This window comes from Mauremys reevesii, linkage group 6, assembly GCF_016161935.1.
Source record: "Mauremys reevesii isolate NIE-2019 linkage group 6, ASM1616193v1, whole genome shotgun sequence".
Taxonomy (NCBI): domain Eukaryota; kingdom Metazoa; phylum Chordata; order Testudines; family Geoemydidae; genus Mauremys; species Mauremys reevesii.
The window spans coordinates 49,907,173-49,931,225 of NC_052628.1; the positions used below are offsets into that span (position 1 = coordinate 49,907,173).

General features: G+C 39.4%; 1 protein-coding gene across 9 annotated transcripts in view; it reads left to right on the top strand.

The window, feature by feature from the left end:
• The window catches only part of XRCC4 (X-ray repair cross complementing 4), a 269,282-nt gene that overhangs the window by 176,226 nt on the left and 69,003 nt on the right, over positions 1-24,053 (top strand). For 8 of the 9 annotated variants that reach the window (XM_039543774.1, XM_039543778.1, XM_039543776.1 and 5 more), the window contains one exon: positions 11,998-12,142. In XM_039543774.1, the coding sequence (XP_039399708.1) occupies positions 11,998-12,142 (145 nt within the window). Of the gene's footprint in view, positions 1-11,997; positions 12,143-14,718; positions 14,833-24,053 lie in introns of those variants that run through there. The other variant, XM_039543780.1, reaches the window with a different exon arrangement.

Here is a 24,053-nt window from a genome sequence, read left to right on the forward strand (position 1 = left end):
CACAAGTATGTCTCTGTGCTGAAACAATCCTGTCAAATCTGTGTACTGCCTGTATTTCCATATAGGTCAGAAACCTGGACTATCTTATCGAGGCATTCCATATGCCCTGTCAGTACCAAATCCTGAGCATAAAGAAGTTTAATTTTGTGCGAAATGCCATAGTCTCACACATATCTGGCCTTCTGCCAGTCATTCACTACATTCAAAAGTGGCATGCTCTTCGGCCATGTCACCAGGATGGACAAAAAAACACCCCAGCACACTGTGCTCTTAAATTGGCCATCAATGTGAGAAGGGGAGAATGCCTTCTTCCTACCTGGCATCACCCCCATGGCCATCCCAGAGATTTGTGAATTCACAGAATTACACCAGATCTGGGAACTTCACTTTATGATGTCTGGTATGATGCCATCAACCGTAGTCACTCTGGCTGGTGCAGTGGTCCTCAGTAGACTATGTATGTTTGATGATGATATATGTATATTAGTAAATATACATACACACATACAATCAACACACCTTTTCTAATCCACAACAGTACTGTTTTTATCAACAATAAGCAATAGGGACCATATGGTATGCTCATTTACACAATGCCCCTTCCCACATAAGTCAGTGGTCTTTAAATCAAAACAAAATTTGGCCTTAGATCATTTGTAAATACTTGTTAAAATATATATTCTAAAACATTTTCTACAAGGGGCGGTTTGTTTAAATATAAAAATAAGCACATGTGGCAGCTTTACCAGATGTTTTGGAGATGAATGCATTAACTGAAATCATCGAAGTGATTGTCTTTGGTTACTCCTTAAGGCTTCACATTTTAACAAGCACTAAGGGAAACAGAATTATGTCTCCATGATCATTTTTCTCTGCTGGTCAGATCTCACAAAAAGTTACTCATTTTTGCTTGCACAACAACTTCTACAGATACAGGTATTGAGAGTTCTCATCCTACACATTTTGAAGTGTGGTTATGGTAGGAAAATAGAGTATTTAAATTTGGAACATTCTTACTCAAAAGATCTGCTCACGGTGTGTATTCCAAGTAATATTTACTTATTTTTGTGGCCAAGCTAAGTCTTTACTACTTATTACTCCTGTTAACACCACTGAGCCGATGCAGCATGGGAGAGAGGGAGCTGTGTTCTGCTATGGCTCATGCAACATCAACAGAGTTGTTAACTAAGTTCCAATTGTAGAATTTTCATTATAGGTGATGATGTGCAAATAATTATATCTGATATTTAGATGCAAAGCCGAGTTAAAGGGCTGGAAGTGTAAAAAAATCAATTTTTTTCTTTGTAAATTAAACAAATGTAATTCAAAAGTCAGTGAGAGAGAATAAACATTTTAAAGTGTAACTCTGGTACAGATTACATTGTGGCATTCAATTTTTATTGTCTTTCAATGTATATATAAACATGTATTTTATAAATGGTGTGTGTGTGTGTGTGTGTGTGTGTATATAACTGGGTTAGGAACGGGGGTATTGTAAAATGGGATCTTATTCTAAGTGTTCTTGGTGAGATGAGAAGCAACCCATCTGTCACTGCCCCTGGTGTTACCCAGAGGTACAGGCTAGGAGGTGTGGTTCCCTGTCTGTGGGCAAGAGTGAGACACTAGTATCTCCAGGGGACTTCCTTCCCCATATCTATCTACTGAGGCTACACCAGCAGGGTCTTGCCTACTGGGTCCCCAGAACACTCTGGGATTGGGTTTAAGGCTGCAACCCAGTTACCATCCCTCTTGAGGGACATTGCAACTACTCATGAGACCCCAGGACTGAGCCTGAACACTGGAAACTATGGTGAGTGAGCTTTCAAATCACCTCACCCCACCTCGGTGCTTCTCTGTCTCTCCTTACCCTAGCACACATATAGGCCAGGACCTGAGCCAAGGCTTCCTATTTGGCCTGTCTGCTTGATCAAATAGACTGACTTGGGGTGGTGGCTACTGCTTCCCAAAGGCCCTGGTCAGGAGCTCATTGATTGACCAGAGGCTGTGGCAATCCCAGGATCCTGACTCCTCTTTGGTTCTTCCCCTTTCTCCTGGTATGGGGAGAGGGCCAACCAAAAAAAAACCCATAAAGTTTTACTAAGGGGCCAACAGTCCCCTTACATTTGCCTGTGCTTTTCACAACTGCATCCTTGATGACAAATTCACTTTTGTTTGGCAAAACCTGTCCCAACAGTCTGATTGTCACATCAAGGCATCCAAGCACCAGGATTCCTAGTCTGTTAGCTGCTGTCAACCTTACAAAACCCATATCCTTGATCTAGTGCATACGATCCCAAAAGTGTTGGTTGAAATGAGCCTGGCTCATGATGGAACCAGTGCCCAATTAATAAAGGGAAGGAACTCCACATTTATCTTGTAGTTCCATGACCAGACAGTTGCCAAACATCATGTCCTTAAACTCTTTGTCAGGGTCATTCTCCAATAAAGTTTCTTGCTCTACAGCAGCCATCTTGACCTCCCATGCGGGTTGTGTTATTTTAGACAGAGGAGTGTTGGAGGGAGCCTCCCCTTGAGGACCTTTGCCTGGACACTCCAGGGCTCCTGGCTCCTCACAGAAATGATGTACCTTCCTTGTTCATCCATGTATCACTCTATCACTTCGACATGGGAGCTCTCTCCTTTGACTTCACTGTCCTACTGCTCTGTGCTGTTATGAGTTGGACTAATTGCTTCTGTTGTGTGGCAAGGAGCTGAACAGCCTCATTCAAATTCTCCAGACTTAAATCTTTCTGGCCACTTTTGGAGTTGGTGGAGAGAACCAGGGTTTTAGCTGCTGGGGCTAGGCACACCTGCTTCCTCTTCCACCCATTTCACAATAGAGTAATAGAAATGGGATGAAATGTAATAGTGCAAAGTGCAAGGTCATGCACTTAGGGACTAACAAGAAGAATTTTTCCTATAAGCTGGAGGCTTGTCAGTTGGAAGTGACAGAGTAGAAGAAAGACCTGGGTGTAGGGGTTGATCACAGGATGACTATAAACTGTCAATGTGATGTGGCCATAAAAAAGACTAATGCAGTCCTAGGATGCATCAGACGAAGTATTTTCAGTAGGGATAGGGAAGTGTTAATACCATTATACAAGGCACGGGTGAGACCTCATTTGGAATACTGTGTGCAATTCTGGTCTACCATGTTTAAGAAAAATGAATTAAAACTGGTACAGGTGCAGAGAAGAGATAGTAGGATGATCTGAGTAATGGAAAACTACCTTATGAGAGGAGCTTGGCTTATTTAGCCTTACCAAAAAACAGTTGAGGAAAGATATAATTGTTTTCTATAAATACATCAGAGGAATAAATACCAGGGAGATAGAGGAATTATTTAAGTTAAGCACCAATGTGGATACAAGAACAAACTGATATAATCTAGCCATTAACGTCTCAAAATTAGACAAAGGTTTCTAACCATCAGAGGAGTCAAGTTCTGGAATAGCCTTTCAAGGGGATCAGTGATGGTAAAAAAACCCAACTGGCTTCAAGGCTGATCTGGATAACTTCATGGAGGGGATGTTATGATGGGACTGCCTACAGTGACATGTGGCCCATTGGCGACTGCCAGTATCAAAAATCTCCAATGGCCAGAGACCGGACACCAGATGGAGAAGGCTCCGAGTTACCTTGGAAAGAGTTCTCCATAATATCTGTCTGATCGGTCTTGCCCACATGGTCAGGGTCTAACTGATCACCATATTTGGAGTCAGGAAGGGATTTTCCCCTGGGTCAGTTTGGCAGAGACCTGGGGGGGTTTCACCTTCCTCTGCAGCATGGGGCACAGGTCGCGTGCAGGTTTAAACTAGTGTAAATGGTAAATTATCTGTGACTTGCAGTCTTTAAACCATTATTTGAGGACTTCAGTAACTCAGCCAGAGGTCATGGGGGCTATTACAGGAGTGAGTGGGTGAGATTCTGTGGCCTGAAATGTGCAGGAGGTCAGGCTAGATATCACAATGGTCCCTTCTGACCTTAAAGTCTATGATAACGACTTGCATCAGTCATGTGTACATTAAATCCAGATTTTCTTTATTCTTCTGCTTCATCTCCTTTCTTAAAAGGCTATCATAGAAGCTGCTCCTTTAGTAGGACCTCTGGTTGTGGAACAGTGGTTGGCTCTCTTCACTCAGCCACACTCATCCTCTCTTTTAAGTCATAGGTGAATGCCCTAAGAGACTTGCCAGGACCTTGCTTTTGCTCATAAAACTCCTTCAGCCTTGTGTCCACATAAACCTGTATCAACCCCAGAAATATTTTTTGGATTTTGTTCTCCTTGCTGGAGATACATAGTACTGTGTGCTTGCCCCAAAATATATTGCTTGACTAACTCGACCTGATCCTCTGCAGGGACTTGCAAAATCCTCATGGCATCTTTGGTGTCAGCCACCCACCCTTCCACTTTGACATCTCCTGGTTTGTTGGGATGTCCGGTGAAAACGGGGACTGCAAGGTGTTGAGGTATATACAATATAGCTGTCTGTATAAACTGCTTCTCAATAACAGTTCTGGCCAGGGACTGGGCATCTCTCTCCTCCTCTCAGGCCTGTTGCAAGAACCAGGCCTGCTCTTGGTACCTGGATTCCTGCTCTTCCAGCTTTTCTGGAGCTTTTTTAACATATACCACCACTCCTCATTGATACTGAGCAACTAGCCAAAACTTACGCTTCTCTGCAGACTAATTGAAGATCCAGCCCTATCTTGTTCATGCTGCCAAAATGTAATGGGGTAAGAAATACGAGTAGAGGGCAAGTTTTGGGGTATTGGCAACTTCCCAAAGTTCCCTGGTCTGCAGCTCTCTGATTGGCCAGAGGCCCTGTCAGTCCCAGAGTCCTGACTCCTCTTAAGCCCTTCCCCTTTCTCCTGGGCTGGGGAGAGAGCTAATAAAAAAAACCCATGAAGTTTTAGTGAGGGGTCAACAGTCCCTTCATATATATCTATATAATATAAAGTGATTTTTGTACTGCTGGTAAATTTACCCCTTATTCATTTTAGTAAATATATTTTTACAGCAAGAAAGATGTTGGTACTCTGCCATCTCAAAAGGGCTAATGACTCCACATAGGCTATAGCAGTGTGTAAATAACAGGGTGGATAAAAATCAGTGATCTAAAAAAAATCAGATTTTTTTATTTAAATCTGATTTTTTTGATAAAATGCTTTTTGAGGAAAAAACCTATCTAAAGATAGTTTTAATTAAGATACATTATAGCTCAAAGATATCTCATCCTGGAATAGGGATTATAAATGCTAATGCTCAGGGGTGGCTCTAGACATTTCGCCAGAGGGTCCGCAGGTCTGCCTGCAGGAGGTCCACCGACGCCGCGGGACCAGCAGACCCTCTGCAGGCATGCCACGGAAGGCTGCCTGCGTGCCGCCCTCCCGGCGACCGGCAGAGCGCCCCCGCGGCATGCTGCCCCAAGCGTGACTTGGCGTGCTGGGGCCTGGAGCCGCCCCTGCTAATGCTATAGTATGAGACAATATATTTGTGTAATGTTTAAGAAAAGTTTTGTAAATGAGTTCCAATAGTTCATGGATTAGGGACCCAATCTTATGGGGTTCCAGGGGCTTCTGTATAGATTATTTAGGTTAATCTTTCTATCTACCCAATGGGACTCAGTGCTCACTCTAAAAGATACCATCAGAGATGCTTAGTTTTGCAGTTCTCAAACTATGGATTTGTGTCTCCAGAGATAACATGCTTGTTAACAGCAAAAATAAATAAATAAATAAATAAATATTATATAGAGGTGAGAAATAACAGACCTCAACCCTATTGTCCCTCTGCAAATTTGTGTACACAAAGTCAGTCCCTTACATCTCTCTAAAAGTGCAAAGTTTCAAAAAGTTCAATGAATAGAAGATTGTTGGGGGGCGGAATAGATCTGGACAAGGAGAAGAAGTCTGGAGATAAATGTGAGAAGGGAGGAACAGGCAGTAGAAACAAAAGTGAAACTGTTTGAGCAGCATATTCCAGAAGTCTTGAGGTCTTTCTGAGTATAGCCTTCATTGATTTGAGATCTACCACACCATTCTCTCACTAGATGGGAAAACCTATAATGGCAGCAGGCTGTAAAAGAGACCTAGTTTGGGCATAAGAACCATTCAAGAAATATGTTTGCTGATGATGTTTTAAAGAAAATCACACCAGTGAACTGGTGGAAGTCACTTAAGCACTTGGATTGAGAGACTGCTGAAGTGATAATCTCACTTTTAACAGCAGTAGCTTCTTCAACCGGGGTAGAAAGAATATTTTCTTCCTTTGGACTAACTCTTTCCAAATTGAGAAATCATTTGGGACCTGAAAAAGCAAGAAAGCTTGTTTTTCTTTTCAAGATTATGAACAAACAGGAAAATGAAGGTGAAGATGACTCAGTTAGCTACAGAAGCCAAGTTTTTCTTGTTGACCTGGCTGACATAGTTGATTTAATTTTGGTTTTTTTTTAAATACTTATTTAACTATTTTAGTTAAAAACAATTTTAACAAAAACAACCTGACTTTAAAAAACTTGAATGTTTAACTAAATTAAAAAATTCATATGCTTGTTTTATGAAAATATATGTTTGCTGTTGAAAAAAAAACATCCAGAATATGTAACGTTGTTTTAATTAAATAAAACAATTTAAATGTCTGTCTGGTGATTTTGTCCTTCTAATACAGAATGGCAAGAAAATCCTCCAAATATTAATGATTAACCTGTTGAATTGGAGATATTTCACCTCCCAATGACTTCATAAAATCTGCTTCAATTACCTTTGGTAAACGAAATAACCAAACAATCATTCATTTTATGATATAGCTGTAAAACTAATCTGAAAAGTTTTCAAAATAAATCACTTAAAAATGAAACCTACATCTATCTCTGAGTTGTGAAGAATATGTATTAAGATTATAACAACCAACAAGAATGCTCTTTTATGTAGAAATCCATGATTAAATCAAGTCTTCCTGACTAGTGATTCAAATCCTGATTTAAATCAAATCCACCCTGGTAAATAATGTTTATAAAGGCCCAATTCTAATTTCAGAAACGTGTGAATGCTGCCATTCACTTCGTATTTTATCATCATTGCCAGGCTAAGTTTACTTGAAAGAAGGGAAAATAGCCATCTTTCCCTTTTGCAATTCTATTACAGTTTTCTAATTTACATTCCTCTCCACAAACACACGCAAACTTCAAGCCTTCTGCATTAAAGATATGGGCATACCCACAACCACTGATACATACAAGTATCCATGGCTGTTCACTTCATTTAAATAAATATTGATCCAGTTTCAAAACTTACTTGTAGCAGTACAGGACTGAGGAATTATGAAAGAAAATGAGAACACTTGATACTTACATACCAACACCTAGATTACAATACATTACAGTTTTATTTTGTATACTGCCTTTCATGCAGACTGTTTTCAGAAACACTACAGAGGTAAATAGTACAAGGCAGTGTATAGCACCATTGCTATTTATCACACTGCAACAGGAACAAATTAAGAGGCTTGAATATACTTGTAAGTAGGGGAGAAGTTCATGCACACCACTTACAGCCCCCCAAAATAGACTTTGCACAGGGAACTAGCATAGCTGTTAAGGAAATAGAATCCTTCCCTTGTCTGAAAGTTAGGACATCTGTGCAGCCTAGCTGTGGTTCCTATGTGGCATAATAAATATATGTTTATTAATTTAAACATGCTACAAGTTTTCAACTTTTTTCCATCCTGACATTACAGACCATCTTGTACTTCATTGCAGTATCAGATGTACCCATTCCAGCTGACTGACTTTTTATAGAGCCCCCGGTCAGCTCAGGTGACACCCATCCCATCTTGGATTTTGTGACCATTGCATCCATGTAGTTCATAGAACTATTGACTAGGCCTTAGCCTTTTCCTGGCCCACCCACAATGCCCCACTGCACTGTGGAATTTGGATCCATGTCACAGAGAGGCTTGCCAAATCCCTACTGTGTAGCCTTTCTGCTTCCCAACCCATGCATACAACAGAACTGCAGGGAGGGTTCTGCAGGATTTCACCTTAAGTTCTGTTTTACAGTGTCCTTTTTTGACTGTGGACTGCTGTGCTTGTATACAAAAACAACACAGTGATAGTTCTCTTACAAAGGGGTACAATTAGCAGTGCACAGGTTTATATTTGATAAAATCTTTAATCTTATTCACATATAAATTACCTTATCGCTTGAACTAGGCTTTATGTTCCTGATCTCTAATCAGTTGTGTCACTTGCAGCAATTGACATGTCGGCTGCATCTGGTATATCAGGATTTTTTTTTTTTAAGCTTACACAAGCTGTTTTTCAGGATGAACTGGGCAATTTTCTTCATAAATATTAATCCTTTCTGTGCTCAAAATTGTGCTTGTTAGCAAAATGCTAACAATGCTCATCCACATTTGTAATAAAAAATGTTGAAGACTGAGAAGTAACATTCGGAGAGATCTCAAAGAACCCATTAATTACAATGTGCTGATTACTCGAGGGAAACGTTGAGTTTGAGAAATCTCCAGAAAGCTAGTTTTAGATTCAAGACCAAGTCCAATTGTGCCACATAAACTTTTCTCAAGGACTAAACAGATATGTATCTGCTTGTGCTTTGCTTGGCTCTTAGCCAAATATCACGATTTCATACGCCTGAATGTAATTCATTTCTGAGCAGCTGTAGTATGCATTAGTAGTATGCATTATGAAGACTTTGGTGTGGTAGTTGTTTCTTTGAGCTTCAAAACATACTACAGCTTTTCAGTTAATGTTTCTAACCTGAAGGTGTCCATTTTTGGCTTAAAAACATACTTCAGTGTAATATCAGATATATTTTTGCTTATCATAAGATAATTTTCTGTGCCATCTGAATTGGAAACATTTTCCTCGTGTCATGAAATTGAATCAGAAGAGGAATTTCTGTTCATTGTGCGATGTTCAGATTAATTGATTAGGTGAATATTTCCTCTTCTTGGCTTCAACATGTCATTCAAATCAAATTTTCTTTTAATGAGATAATTTTAAACGTCTGTGCAAATTGCATTCAATTACAAGTACTATGGTCTACTGTCAATCTGAAATTAAAAGCAGATGTAATATGCTGCTAGCAATGGGTGCATTTTATGTTCACTTTACTCACATAAGCTTCAGCAAGACTTCTGTGTAAGGTTAAGCAGGATCTGGCTGTAAATGTTCAGCAACATTTAGCATGAACCCATGTTTACCGTTCACTATTATATGTTACACAGATGGAAACACAGAGGTGCACTCTTTATGCAACATCAAAAGTGTCCAAAATTAATTACAGAACGCATACACAAAGCTATGGCCCCTAACCCAATGCCATATTGGATATGAATAAAAGAGAGTAAATAATGTGGGAGAGGAATAGCAGCAGCAGCAGAGACTATAAGGGTTAAAGGAATAAGCTTACCCTGATTCCAGTTTGTTGCTATATGTGCAGGTCTTGCTGGTATGCTGTTTTATTGTTATTTATACACATTGGTAAACAACGGAGATAATTTTAACAGCTGAGGTTGGGAGAAACTAGATGGGATTCATATGGGTGTTGGATGGGTGTTCTGAACACACTATCGGTAAATAGTAATAATGCTACTGTTGCTTTATTGCCATTTTACTATTAGGGTTAATTTCTAGGGCCTTATCATGACTAAGATTTCAGATGTGAGGTTGTTATGCTAGCTAACAGGTTTTCAAAGTCTAGTATAAAGGAGGCACATTGCCTTTAATATGTGTGCTAAATTACTCAAGTTAAAGCATGAGGAGTGGCACAGCATTAGTTTTAGCTCAAACAGTTTAGCATGTGTTAAAGACAGTGTGCCTTGTCTATACTAGACTCAGAAAATGTGTTAGTTAGCACATTGGCTTCATAACTAGGCAAGGCCTGTGAGTCTCTTTTAATTAAATAAAATACACATTGTTTTCAACTTTTAGTTCCTGATTCAGCAAAACACTTCAGCACGTGTTTAATTTTAAGCATGTGAGTAGTTCCTTTGGCTTCAATAAGACTACTCAAGTACTTGAATGTAAGTATGTGCTTAAGTGCTATACTGAATCAGGATCATAGTTTTGAGAGCAGTCATGAAAAAAATTGTGCAATGTGTCACTTGCAAGATTAGTAAAGGAAGTAAAAACCATACTCCTGTTTCCTTTGTTTGCGTGTTGGTTTTTTTGAAGAAAGGTTCACACCATGAAGAAGTGAGAAAAATTGTGTACAATTTCATGTACAAATCTCCAGTGTTCATTCTCAATCACATCTTTCATCCACACAGAAATGAATTCTTCTGAAGATGATCAGGGCGGGTAACAGCCAGGGAAAGTTACCTTAGCATCACTGCTCTCAGTCACCACCTTGTTATTTGGTGCCTTTCACTTGAAAACCATACTGTTCTGGATAGTGTTATCTTAAAAATTAAAGATGACTAAAGCTTTACAATTAAAAATATGCATGTTAAATAAAAGTGTGCTGCAGACTGTTGAAGGCTTGCAGAAAAATGTAGGCACATTGGATAATAATATTATTATAATATAGTACCACCCATAGAGGTGATAATATAATTAATATTATAATAATATAATAATACCACCCATAGAGGCGAGTCTTCACGTATGTACTTTAAATAATCAGATAGCTATTGGAGCTCAGGGAGGAATCATCTTTTGTATTTGATCTAAAATGAATGAACAACAATTAAGTAAAGTCAAAACAAAGTAAAATATTTTTTTAATTGTTCCAAAAAAAAAGTAATAATTTTTTTTGTTGAAATGGGCTCTCAGTGTGATGCCGTGGCCAGGGCTAAAGCAGCCCTCAGAGATATAAACAGGAGAAGTGAACAGGAATAGGGAGATGATTTTACTCTGTATAGAGCATTGGTGAGACTGATAATTGAATACTGCATCTGGTTCTGGTGCCCACGTTTAAAAAGAATGTTATAAAATGGGAAAGGGCTCAGAAAAGGCAGAGACAAAAATTATTGGAAAGCTGTATTATTGGACTGTGGTCCTGGAAGTGATGGGATGGTCCCGGAAGTTACAAATTGGTCACTTCCGTCCCGGGCCCTGCACCTCCCTAGAGATGGCCCTGGTCTTGAGGCCTGGAATTGTTTGTCTTTAGCTTTAGCTTGAGTCAAACCCAATGTGTTGGACTCAATAACTCGGTGACATTCTATAGCCTGTGTTAGGTGATCAGATGACACAACCTAATGGTCCTTCTAGCCTTAAACTCTATGAATCCTTTAGGAATTGAAGGGGTTTTCTAATATAAATTCTGGGTCAAGTGTGATGCCCTGGTTTATGCTGCATCTCCACAATGATGCATGGGCCAAGAATTGGCCCCATATGTGTATTTCTGCTGTTTAGGTTGTAAGATCTATTTCTATAGGGACACTATTATGCATGATTCTCAGTCCGGGTCTTTGCTCCTTACTGCAGTATTAGCAGAACTCCCTTAATTCTTATGGGTTTTGACCCTTGAAGGCAGAGGTAACAGGATGGCATGTAACCCAGGCTCAACATCAGCCATTGCACATCAAATTCTGTTGAGCAGAAATGCTGCTTTCTGAAAGCTCCAGTGAGTTCCTTCTTGACCATGGTCAGTAAAGGAGCTCCTCTCAAAGGTTGAGCCTAGTAGCTAATTAATCTTTAGAACCCCCTTGTGAGCTAGATGTGTATTGTTATCCCATTTTACAGATGGGGATGATGAGACAGAGAAGTTAAATATCTTGCCTAAAGCCACACAGCAAGTAAGTGGCAGAGTCAGGATTAGAATGCGTAAGTCTTGACTCCCAGTCCTTTGCTAACATCTTTGTAGGTGTCAGTCTAGGTTATTATATGGCTCCCATTAACATGGCATCTAAGCATATGCTACGAGCAAAGAGAGATTTACAGAAAAGATGTAGAACTGGGAAATTATTTTATAACATTGTCTTTTGGGGCATCTTGTCAACCTTTGGTCTTTTTGCTTTCACTTTGGCAGCTCCATCAAGGAAGGATTCCTTTCTCAACAGCCCCGATGTCACTGATATTGCACCAAGTAGAAAACGGAGACAAAGGATACAAAAACCTGTTGGAGTGGAACCTAAGGTGGCTACATATGAGACCCAGCTACCAGCAAAGGAAAAGTAAGGGAGTTTTGAAAGTTTATTCAAGTAATGATATAACATTGTGTCTGACTGTCTCTCTCTCTCTCTGAGTGATAGAGGGTTCCTTTTTAATTGCATTAATTGCAAGCACTTGGTGCAGTCATTTACACCTGTGCAAAATGCGTGTAAAATTGCTGCCATTCTGACTTGGTAAACTTTTATACCCATTTTGCTCAAGTATAAATGACTACACAAGAAGCAAGGTAGTGAAGAATCAGGCCCGAGGTCTTATTAAGTTTGATGAACCTTCAGAGTCAAACTTGCAGGAAGCCATTGAAAGAAAGGCATTCACTTGGTCAAGCAAACAAAAATAAACCTAAAATTTAATCTATGAATTACCATAGTTCCATGAAAGCAAAAAAGAATGTGTTAGTAATAAGGATTAAATTAAGGTGAGAGACACAGACTAACTGGCACCACAGGAAACAGTAGCCATTAGTACTGTATTTATAGTATCACATGTTTAAGAGGTATGAATGCACTGGATCAGATAGGAACCAGCAGTAACTAAAACTTTTTTTTCAAATGATCCAAAATTTTTCAAACATTTTTAAAAAATTGTTTATTTTCATGTGTCTTCACTTCCTGGTTTCTCTCTATTTCCCATCTCTTATTCCTAGACTCCTAGCTGGAAAATGTCTTTGGGAGGCATGTGGGCATCCCCTAACACCTTTTTTTACCCACGCAAATGGCAGATTTCTGCAGGAGTCATCACAGGGGCTTCTTCTCACATTCAGCTCTCTCTCCTTGATGGTAACATCATATGACAAACAGGCATAACAGCAGGGCTCAGAACTCTTCCGTCCTGGTAGGAAGAAATTGAGATAACTAGTGGTGATTCTGAAACAAAGGAAAATTAAAATGAATAGAATTTTTAATAGGCCAAGCATGGTTTGCAACTCATGCTGATCTTTCTTTGACAAAGTGATGATTACTGCAAAAATAATTCATGCTTTAAGATAATATTTCTAATTTTGCAATATAAACAGTTAACAAAGTTTTTATGTTTCCTTAAATATTGATACTGACTTGTGGAAATATTTTCATATGATCATTGAGGGTGAAATTATATATGGTACTTACCTCAGGGCTTTTGAAAATGATTGGAGTTGTTTGCTTCAAAAACTGGTCTTCTTTCATGATCTGTGGTAAATTAGTTTTGAAAATATTAATTTTCTCCTTTCATGTGTGATATTTAATAAATAATAAACTGTCTAAACAGATATAGAAACAAATACATTACAAAGACATTTCCTATTATTAAAGAGGATTTGCTATTTTAAATTACCCAGCAAATGACCTATCTTGATGTAGAGAACTATGGCTTGATGCCAACAAGCTTGTTTAAAATTAGAATCCTATTTTATTAGGGAAAAAATAATATTTTCAACAGCCATATTAATCAAAGCCAAATTCTGCTGTTCTGTTCTTTTGAAGTTCTGAGCCTATAAATTGATAATTTTGGTGGCCAGTTGTATGTAGTTGTGGTAGCTACAGTCAATGTGACATTGTAACAGGCTGGCTGTGTTTGCCTGAAACACCCCTCCCTGTTGGCAGGTGTTGATCCTACTGGGAAAAGTTGAAGTGGTTCTAGTGACTCCCTGAGGCAGGTGACTGGATATAAAGAATGGGGGAAGAGTAGTTCTCTGGGGCAGAGAGTATCTAGGGTTTGGGCTGAGCAGTCCTGAAGGGAGGAAAGCTTGAAAAGCCAAGCCTGGGGAGAAGGTTTGAGATGATTATGTTATTTATTCTTAATTCTTTAGTTAATAACTACAAATATCAGACAGGGAAAGATTTTGGATGTTACATACTGTGCATACTGTGTTTGTAGAACAAGTTAGGATAGACATCTGGTCTTTGATTTCCACGAGCCTGTGTGATATCTTGGCTATCGCATGACGAGCAATGTTCCAATTCATTCCTTACTAACATCTGCCTGTCAAGCCTTTATTATCTTTTACAATCCCAGCTGAATGTAGCTCAGCAATATAGGACACATAGTACCTGCATATATATTGTGCAACTGTTTTGCAGTAGAGGTTGCAGCATTTTTTGATATGTGGCATGTCTGCCAGTAGTGTGATAGGTATACCTGATCATGACATTTCCACATGCTTATTTTTGAACCCAAAGTGAGTATCACAAATCCACATGATCTCCCTTGATGCTAGACTATGTATGTGAATCCCTAACTTAACTGAAAATCAGATGTTTTAAATCATGTAGCCAGGTTACTACGTTTCTATATTACCTTTATATCTGGTGAGGTACAAGAACAAAACTGTAATAATATAATTTCCATTCTATTGAGAAGCTTTTCCTTGCTGTCACTGCTGACTAGTTCTGGTTTCTTTGAACTTTATTTTGAGTCTTCATAAGGTTGCTGACTGAATGGTCAGTCAGCTTGCTCAGGTAATAATTTTATTTCTCTTCCATGTGTCAAATGTAGATGTGAAAACTTAGATTTGATATAATTATCCAGCTTCCCAGTATAACTCATTATCCATTATCTATTATTGTTAAACTTCACCATTTGTAATTTATACTCACTACAGGCTTGACCCTGCATCGTGCTAAGCATCTTTTGAGGCTTCATATGGTATTTACCTGATGATACTTGGCATCTTGTAGGAATATAACCAAAACTGGCAACAAAATCTTTATTTCAGACTCTGCCATGGGAATGTTTTATTTCTGCAATAAAATCCTTTTTAAAAATAATTGCCTCCAAATTCCATCACCTTTTGGAGATGCACCCTCATAAACATGGAAGATGTTCAGGTTTTGGGAGGATAACATAACATTAGGAGAGCAAATGTTTGGCATAGAGACTGTGATGTCATCCTCAAATGCATGACAACTCCTAACTTCACAGAGCTAAAAGATTTTGGCACTATGTTATATGGGTAAATGTTTTAATTTGTTTTCCCATCCATCCCAATCCCTTAATACCCCCAGTACACTAAAACTTATTTAGTGCTCTTTTCCATTTACAAGTTTTGATGATCACATCAATGCATGTTTCATGTTTCTCAGCCAATTAATGAGTAGATACATGCCACACCAAGTGCTTTGTATTGCCTCTGAATTTTCATAATATAGGACAGTTGGTGCAGGAAAGATCCCAAATCAAAATAAAAAAACACATGTTGAGTGACTGAGTAAGTGAAAAGATAAAAGGATATTTGTGATATGATGAGATAACTGGCTCTGTGGAGGAGGGAAAAGCAGTGGACGTGTTACTCCTTGACTTTAGCAAAGCTTTTGATATGGTCTCCCACAGTATTCTTGCCATCAAGTTAAAGGAGTATGGGCTGATGAATGGACTATAAGGTGGATCGAAAGCTGGTTAGATCATCAGGCTCAGCGGGTAGTGATCAATGGCTCCATGTCTGATTGGCAGCCGGTATCAAGCTTAGTGCCCCAAGGTTCAGTCCTGGGGCCGGTTTTGTTCAATATCTTCATTAATGATCTGGAGGATGGCATGGATTGCACCCTCAGCAAGTTTGCAGATGACACTAAACTGGGAGGAGTGGTAGATATGCTGAAGGGTAGGGATAGGATACAGAGGGACCTAGACAAATTAGAGGATAGGGCCAAAAGAAATCTGATGAAGTTCAACAAGCACAGAAGAATCCCATGCACTGCTACAGACTAGGGACTAAATGGCTAGGCAGCGGTTCTACAGAAAAGGACCTAGGAGTTGCAATGAATGAGAAGCTGGATATGAGTCAACAGTGTGCTCTTGTTGCCAAGAAGGCTAATGGCATTTTAGGCTGTATAAATAAGAGTATTGCCAGCAGATCAAGGGATGTGATCATTCCCCTCTATTCGGCATTGGTGAGGCCTCATCTGGAATACTGTGTCCAGTTTTGGGCCCCACACTACAAGAAGGATGTGGAAAAATTGGAAAGAGTCCAGTGGAGGGCAACAAAAATTATTAGGGGGCTGAAGCACATGACTTATGAGGAGAGGCTGAGGGAACTGGGATTGTTTGGTCTGCAGAAGGGAAGAATGAGGGGGGATTTGATAGCTGCTTTCAACTACCTGAAAGGGGGTTCCAAAGAAGATGGATCTAGACTGTTCTCAGTGGTACCAGAAGAGAAAACAATGGTCTGAAGTTGCAGTGGGGGAGGTTTAGGTCGGATATTAGGAAAAACTTTTTGACAAGGAGGGTGGTGAAGCACTGGAATGGGTTAGCTAGGGAGGTGGTGGAATCTCCTTCCTTAGAGGTTTTTAAGGTCAGGCTTGACAAAGCCCTGGCTGGGATGATTTAGTTGGGGATTTGTCCTGCTTTGAGCAGTGGGTTGGACTAGATGACCTCCTGAGGTCCCTTCCAACCTTGATATTCTATGATTCCATGACTCCACGTTTATCATTAATCAAAGAGCAGGTTTTTTTCATTCTAGCTCCTCTGCTCAATCCATTATTTTTCTTCCTTTATGAATATAAGAAGCAAACAAAAACAGCCAAAAAAGAGTTGATCTTGGTTCTTCTTTATTCATATAAAAAACTTCTGATTACAGTGACTTCAGAATGCAAGCCATGAAATAATATTTCAGAATTGGTTTAAATGGATGCAGAAATTTAAAAATATTTTCTACATTAAAATAACCCAAATCTCAAAAAACTTTAGAAATATAGCAGTGAAGCGACAGTAACCATGAAGTTTTTCTCCACATTGAGGCCATGTCTACACTAGCGAGCTTACAGTGACACAGCTGTACCGATGCAGCTGTCCTGCTGTAAGATCTCTCATGTAGTCGCTCTATGCCAACAGGAGAGAGCTCGCCCATCAACATAATTAAACCATCCCCAATGAGTGGTGATAGCTATGTCAGCAGGAGAAGCTCTCCCACCAACATAACGCTGTCCACACTGGCACTTATGTTGGTGTAAATTACGTTGACCAGGGGGGATAATTTTTTTTCACACCCCATAGCGACATAAGTTATTCTGACAAAAGTGGCTGGCATTATGGGGAGGCAAGCAGGGCGATTGCCCAGGGCCCCATGCCCCAGGAGGCCCTGTGAAGCTGAATTGCTCGGGTTTTGGCTTGGATGTTAGATCTTGAAAGGTGTGTTGCGGGGGTGGGTGGGGGTAATTGATCATTGTAGCAGTTAAGATTTGTCAACATGGTTTTGCATCTGTTTTTCTGGCAGGTTCTGGTGCCATTTTGTGTTGTTGTGTCCTGGTCTGTGGGGAGCTTGCTTCTGATGATGGGCGTGGTGAGGTTGGGGAATTGTTGGAAGGCAAGAAGAGGAGGTTCAGGAATGATTTCTTTCAGTGTGTGGTCCCCATGAGTTTGGGTTGTAATTGTTTACTGATACCTTGTATGGGTTCCAGAGTTAGGTGGTAGGTGACAACTAGGAGTGTGCTATCAGAGGGCTTTTTTTTTCCTGTATTGAATCAGGTTCTCTCAGGATATTTGCGTGGCCCATTCCATGATGCGATCTACTCTGATGGAGTGTCCTTGTTTGGTGAAGGAGGTTTTAAGTGTTTTAAGGTATTTATCCTGGACATTCTCCCCAGAGCATATTCTGTGGTATCCGAGGGCCTGGCTGTAGATAACAGATTTCTTGGTGTCTTTGGGGTGGTTACTGAATCTGTGAAGGTGAGTATGGTGATCCGTGGGTTTCTTGTACGTAGTTGTCTATAGGGTTGCATTGTTGAAGCTGACTGTGGTGTCCATGAAGTTGATTCTGGTGCAGGAGTGCTCTAGAGAATGAAAGATGGATGATGATTGTCGAAGTTGTGGTGGAAATCTATGAGGGAGTTTAGGGCCTCTGTCCAGAGGATGAAAACATCATTGATGTATCTTAGGTATATCGTTGCTTTTGTGGTGTTTTTGTCCAGAAATCCTTCCTCATTGTGGCCCATGAAGAGGTGGACATATTTGAGAGCCATTCTGGTATCTATGGCAGTTCCCATGGTTTGCACAAAGTGTTTGTTGTTGAATGTAAAATTGTTATGGGTGAAGATGAAATGGATGAGTTTGATGATGTGTTTGGAATGGATATCTGAGTGTTGTCCATTGTCTTGTAGATATTTGAGGCAGGCAGCAATGCCATCATGAGGAATGTTGATGTAGAGCAGTGGTTCCCAAACTGGGGTTCACGAAATGTTACAGGGGGTTCTCAGGAAAAAAAATCCCTAATGGTGGACAGAGCTGTTCCTAGGGACCCCGGGCAGCATGGGGCCAGCAGCCTAGAGCCCGTGGACTTCCAGGAGCTAAGCAGATCAAAGCAAGCATCTCTATCACACTGAGGAGATTTAAACTTCAAGACTCCTTATAAGAAATGGAAAGGGAGGTGGATATTTTTCGCTGTTTTTTAAATTAAATAGGCAGCTAGCATTGTTTTTAAAATTATTATGAAGAACAAGTTTAAGCTTTGTTGTAACGAGTGTTGTTTGCCTGGACTGCTCAAGACCTGAATGCATGTGTAGGATGAACTCTTTGAATTGGCTTCTTAAATACCTTTATGATGTTTCAAATCTGATACTCCTTGATGAAACATAGGAGCCTTGTCTTATAACAGGCTTATTCAAAGTGATACAAGCTACGAAAGTAAGATCTTGGAAGTGTGTTGCCATTTTCATAATGTAATAAAAATGTTGTAATGATAAATAATAATTAATAATAAATAGTGGGTAATAAGCATGTCATAAAACAATTTTTATATTTCCAAGATCACTGCTTTTATAATTTATACTCAGGTAAAGGAGAAAATCCCTGGAAATATTCATTTTTAGGAGGGGGTTCACAAGACTTGGCATTTTAGTGACAGGGGTTCACAGGTTGTTAAAGTTTGGGAACCACTGATGTATAGGGAGGTGACATCCATGGTGGCAAGCATGGTGTGGTGAAGAAGGTTGTTAATGTTGCAGAATTTCTGGAGGAAATCAGCTGTGCCCTGGAGGAAGCTGGTCCGTTGTGTGGTGAATGGTTTGAGGATGGTTTCTATGAGTCCTGATATTCCTCCAGTAAGTGCTGCGATCAGTTATCATAGATTTCCACCACAACTTCAACCATCCATCGAAATCTCTCTAGAACACTTCTGTGCCAGAATCAACAAATAGTGAAAGCCTATCAACAACTATATACAAGAAACCACCGGATCACCACACTTATCTTCACAGCCTATGCACCTAACTCAGGCTTTGTTAATCACAGTGTATTCCCATTATTTTCTAGACATCTTAAAGTTAGGTCTTCCAACAATCAGTGTCACAGTGCATAAGTCCCTTTCTGGAGCTAACCCATAGAGACTAATTTACTCTGTGTCACACAATGAGTCAGAGTCAGGAAAAAGAATCCTGTTTCTTGACAAAATGTTAACTGTGTTTTTGGAAGCATCAAATTGGAGTATGATATTTTGTACAATCTGTACTGCAACAATCTAATCCAAAAGCAAAATTTCAAAGAATTTCTGGACAAAAACACCACAAACATGGAGCTCATTTCTGACTCAATGGGAGTACTTGCCTGATTAAAGTTACTCATGCAAGTAATTGTTTGCAAGGTCAGGCATATAGTTTGTTTCATGGTAACTAAAAATGAGCCTTTCCCCGTCACATCATCTTTTCTTCTTGTACCTTTCAAAAGAGTTTTAAACCTTAGATAGGCAGGTATCATTTTGAGTTCTACATTTCTGTTAAAAAAGTTGCTTAGTTTTATATGAAAATGTGAGTAGCTAGACAGCCTTCTTTTTATAATCTGTTGCTCCTTTAAAACACTGAGAGCCTGTGGTGTGTCAGGAATCCTCTTGGGACTGTCTCTCTGCATTTATTTAATTTATAGCTTGCGGTTCACATTTTTAAAGTTCTAACACAAGGTTTATTTAAAATGTGGTTTGCCACCACCAGTGATTCAGGTAGCAAAAGCATAGGTTTATCTTGGAACTCAGCTTTCTCAGAGGGGCATGCAGACGTCAGTATTACTGTCTCACGCATGAAGTAATACTTTCCAATAAAAGTGTAACCACGTGAAATTAGATTCCAGTTTAAATGATACCATAACTTATCATGACCCAATGAGAGTATAAAGTTTATACCACAGTCACACTTTTGTAAAAAAAAAAATCGATCTTATTTTCTTTTGAAATTATGTGTTAACATGTCAGTTTTCTGTACTTTAAATGTATTTATTTAATATAATTGGAAAGAGAACTTGTACAGTCCTGCATAGTGTGACAAAGTGCTACAGTTACTGGTACCTCACACAGGGTTCACTGTAACATTTGTAAAACAGAGTGATAAAATGATTCCTACCAAATTAAACATATAAAGTGGAGTTTTTAGAAAGCTGTTCAAAAATACTCATGTATGTTTGAACATCAGCAGGTTAGGAAATCACTAGAGGTGGACAAGTAGATTCATATAACATAAGAACCAGCCCAAACGTTTGTACAAAAGTTGAACTGAGCCCTGAACCTTCTGGATTTCACCCATTTCTGTTAATCACTTAAAATGATTCCTGCTAATTTTAAGGAAAACTGAAGTGAAACAAATACCAACTATCCAAAGACTTTTGCCAGAACCGATATATTTCTAATTGCCGAGTGTGAATGCTGTTTTGAAAGCCAAATTCTAAACATGCAAACATTCAAAGTTATACCCTAACCCTTTTGTGACCCAGTGGGAGTGTGGTTAAATGGCATGCATCTTCTGAACCTGGCCTGTGTATGTCTTTCCAGTTCAATGCAAGGTTATGAAAAATGTCAGGTGTACTCATCCACTTGTTATTTGACTTGTAGGTGAACTAAGAATAAGGATGGTCAAAAGAAAAATTAGCATATCATGCTTTAGCTGTCTGGTGCCATCCCAACCCGCATAGCTGCACAAAATCTAAAATGGTCCTGCACACAGCTGCAATAAATCAGGCAGACATAGAGCTATGGGATAACTCCGAGGACTTGGCAAGTTATGGCACCCTGGCTTTCCACTCAGCAGTAGTCTCTCACCTTGTCATTGACAGAATGCCTTATCGCTTTATCAGGTGGTAGATAATTAGAGGGGATTGTCACCATGGGTGGAGGTGCACTACCTGGCCAGGATCTCCTGCACAGAAGGTGTAAGGATGTTAGACAATTCTGCAGCACCATTTCTTCTCTGTTTCCCCCATTCTCTGGGGTCCGCAAGCAAGGGAAGTTGTAGGGCTGGGGACATATCTAAGGGGAGAATGTGCATCATATCTCTTGCCTCTGAAGCTGCATTAATTCCTGAGCAAAGCCTCTCTGTGCTGTTTTTTTGCTGCGCATCAGGCCCAATTCTGTGGCCCTCCAGATGATTTCAATGGGACTATTTGCCGGGTAACTCACTACTCAGTATGAGTAAGATTGGCAAAATTGTGCTCATAACTTTTTTGATGGAATGTTCTATAGCATAGTGCATCACAATTATAATTATAATAGATCTGGTAAGCTATATGCCCCAAAAGGTTAATTTATAGTGGATTTCACTGGGGTTGGTAGCTGTAGTATAGTAGTAGTAGGTAGCCTTAAAAAGTTTGAACAATATTTCCTCCTGTCTGCCGCTTTGGCAAATTAGTCTCATTTCCTTGCCTTTGTAACAGGACTTGTATATTAGTATGAAATCTGTATTTGTATTCCAGCTCTTGAATGACCAGTGGGCTTGTGTGGTTTAAATCATAGCAATATGGGTTGATTTCATCTGGACACTGTGATCCCTGTAGGTTTATTTTTATGTGGCAGGCAAAGGTACTGCCCTTCGGGGTAAATTAAAGTGAGAAAGAGGAAAGACCTTCTGCAATTGAACTAACCTGTGCTACTGGATGGAGAACAAACTTCAATATTTTCAGTATTTTGTGGAGAAGGGTGGGTACAAAGGAATGCTCATTAAAAAAACAACAAAGAAAGACATATTAATAACTTTTCCTGTACATCCTGACATTTGTATACAGCAGGAAATATGTGATATTTTTATAAAGGTTTCTATAAAATGCTCTTGACAACAGCCGTCAATTAAACCTACATTTTCTAAGACAGCTACTCAAGCAGAATTCTTTTCACATTGCTCCTAATAGGATGAAACAGGCAATGTAGGTGCCTATGATTTTCATTATGTGCTTTGGCAGGAGATTAGAGTAGTTTGACAGAAAGCCTATACTACCATGCTCCAGTGGCTGAGCCATGATACTGAAATAGACAGCATACAGGAATTTGATACTAAAGCTTTGATATATTAATGAGATGGAGCTGCTTCAAATAGCTTTAAAAAATCTGTTTTGATTGATCCGTCTAGGTGCAAAATTTAATCCAGCAACACCAGGTTTTAGTGAATTTTATTGTCATTCTAACCTAAAAATTATCAACTTTATATAGACTTCAGTGAGTGTTCTGGATCAAATGTCTTATAGGATGTAAAATGTTACATGAAAAAAATACTTTCAACTGTAGAATTTTTTTAAATGATTCGCTTAAGATTGTTGAAAATGCTCCTGTTTGACTCTGTCACCTGGTCAGCTCCTATGATGCTGTACTGGGGCCATTGCACCAAAATATTTATCTTTTCAGTCATATTTGCACTACTGATATATTATTTTTTCTGTCATTTTAAATAACCATCAAAAACACCCATGCAAAAAATGTTCTAAGTTCCCTAACAATTAACTAGATTCACGATGGAAAATGATGCACTATTCTTGAGGAATGAGGCTTTAACCACTCCATCTGGGAAATGTCTAGCTTTTACTGGCACCCAGTGTATCATATCCAACATATTTCACATGGAAAAAATCCTGACTAGTAACAGAAAATATCAGTCATCTAAAGATGTGATATCTAGACGTACAGCACATTATAAGAGGGTTAGTCATTTAAATGGTTGAGATAAAGGAGACTCGGTTGGGGTCACTTGCATTTCAGTAAACGAGGAGTCCTTGTGGCACCTTAGAGACTAAGAAATTTATTTGGGCATAAGCTTTCATGGGCTACAGCCCACTTCATCAGATGCATGGAGTGGAAAATACAGTAGGAAGATATATATACATAGTACATGAAAGGATGGGAGTTGCCTTACCAAGTGAGGGGTCAGTGCTAACGAGCCAGTTCAATTAAGGTGGAAGTGGGCTATTCTCAACAGTTGAGAAGGGGTGGAAATCACTTTTATAGGGCTAATGAGGCCAATATAATCAAAGCAGCCCATTTCAAACAGTTGACAAGAAGATGTGAGTATCAGCAGGGGGAAATTCGTTTTTGTAGTGACCCATCCACTCCCAGTCTTTATTCAGGCCTAATTTGATGGTGTCCAGTTTGCAAATTAATTCACGACATTCGTGCATTTCAGTGTAATACTGCACAAGTGAAACACAAAAAGGCCCGATTATCTGCTGACTTTCATTTTCTGTTGGAAAAACAAGCAGTTTTTGATTGTTTTCCATTAAAGAATAAATACTGAAATGGTGTAAGGTGAGAGCCTATGTGAGGACTCCCAGGATTTGGAGTTGGGATGAGAGGAACCAATGGCAGTAAAGCCTAAATAGGGAGTTGGGAGTGGGAGGGAAGAAAGACATGTTAATGGACTTAAAAAGCAAAACCAAAATGTAATAGTTGTAATCGTTCTCTCTCTAACAACCTATTTTTACCTTGGGTAAGATTATTTTACCAATGTTTTTATTTAATGCCCAATGTATCATTATGGTAAGAGGCAACAGGAATGTAGGAGTTTTATCACAAAAGGGGGGTGGTCAGATATACTTTAAGCAGTACTACTGCAACATCGACTGCATTACTTAATTACTCCCTGTGGCTTTGATTCCCCCCTCCGCCAATGGTACAATGTGCATCTCTCGGCATCCTTGGCAGTAGCTGTGCCAGAGGAAGAGTAACTCCCCTGGATAGCATCCCCTGGATAGCATAATAGCCAAATC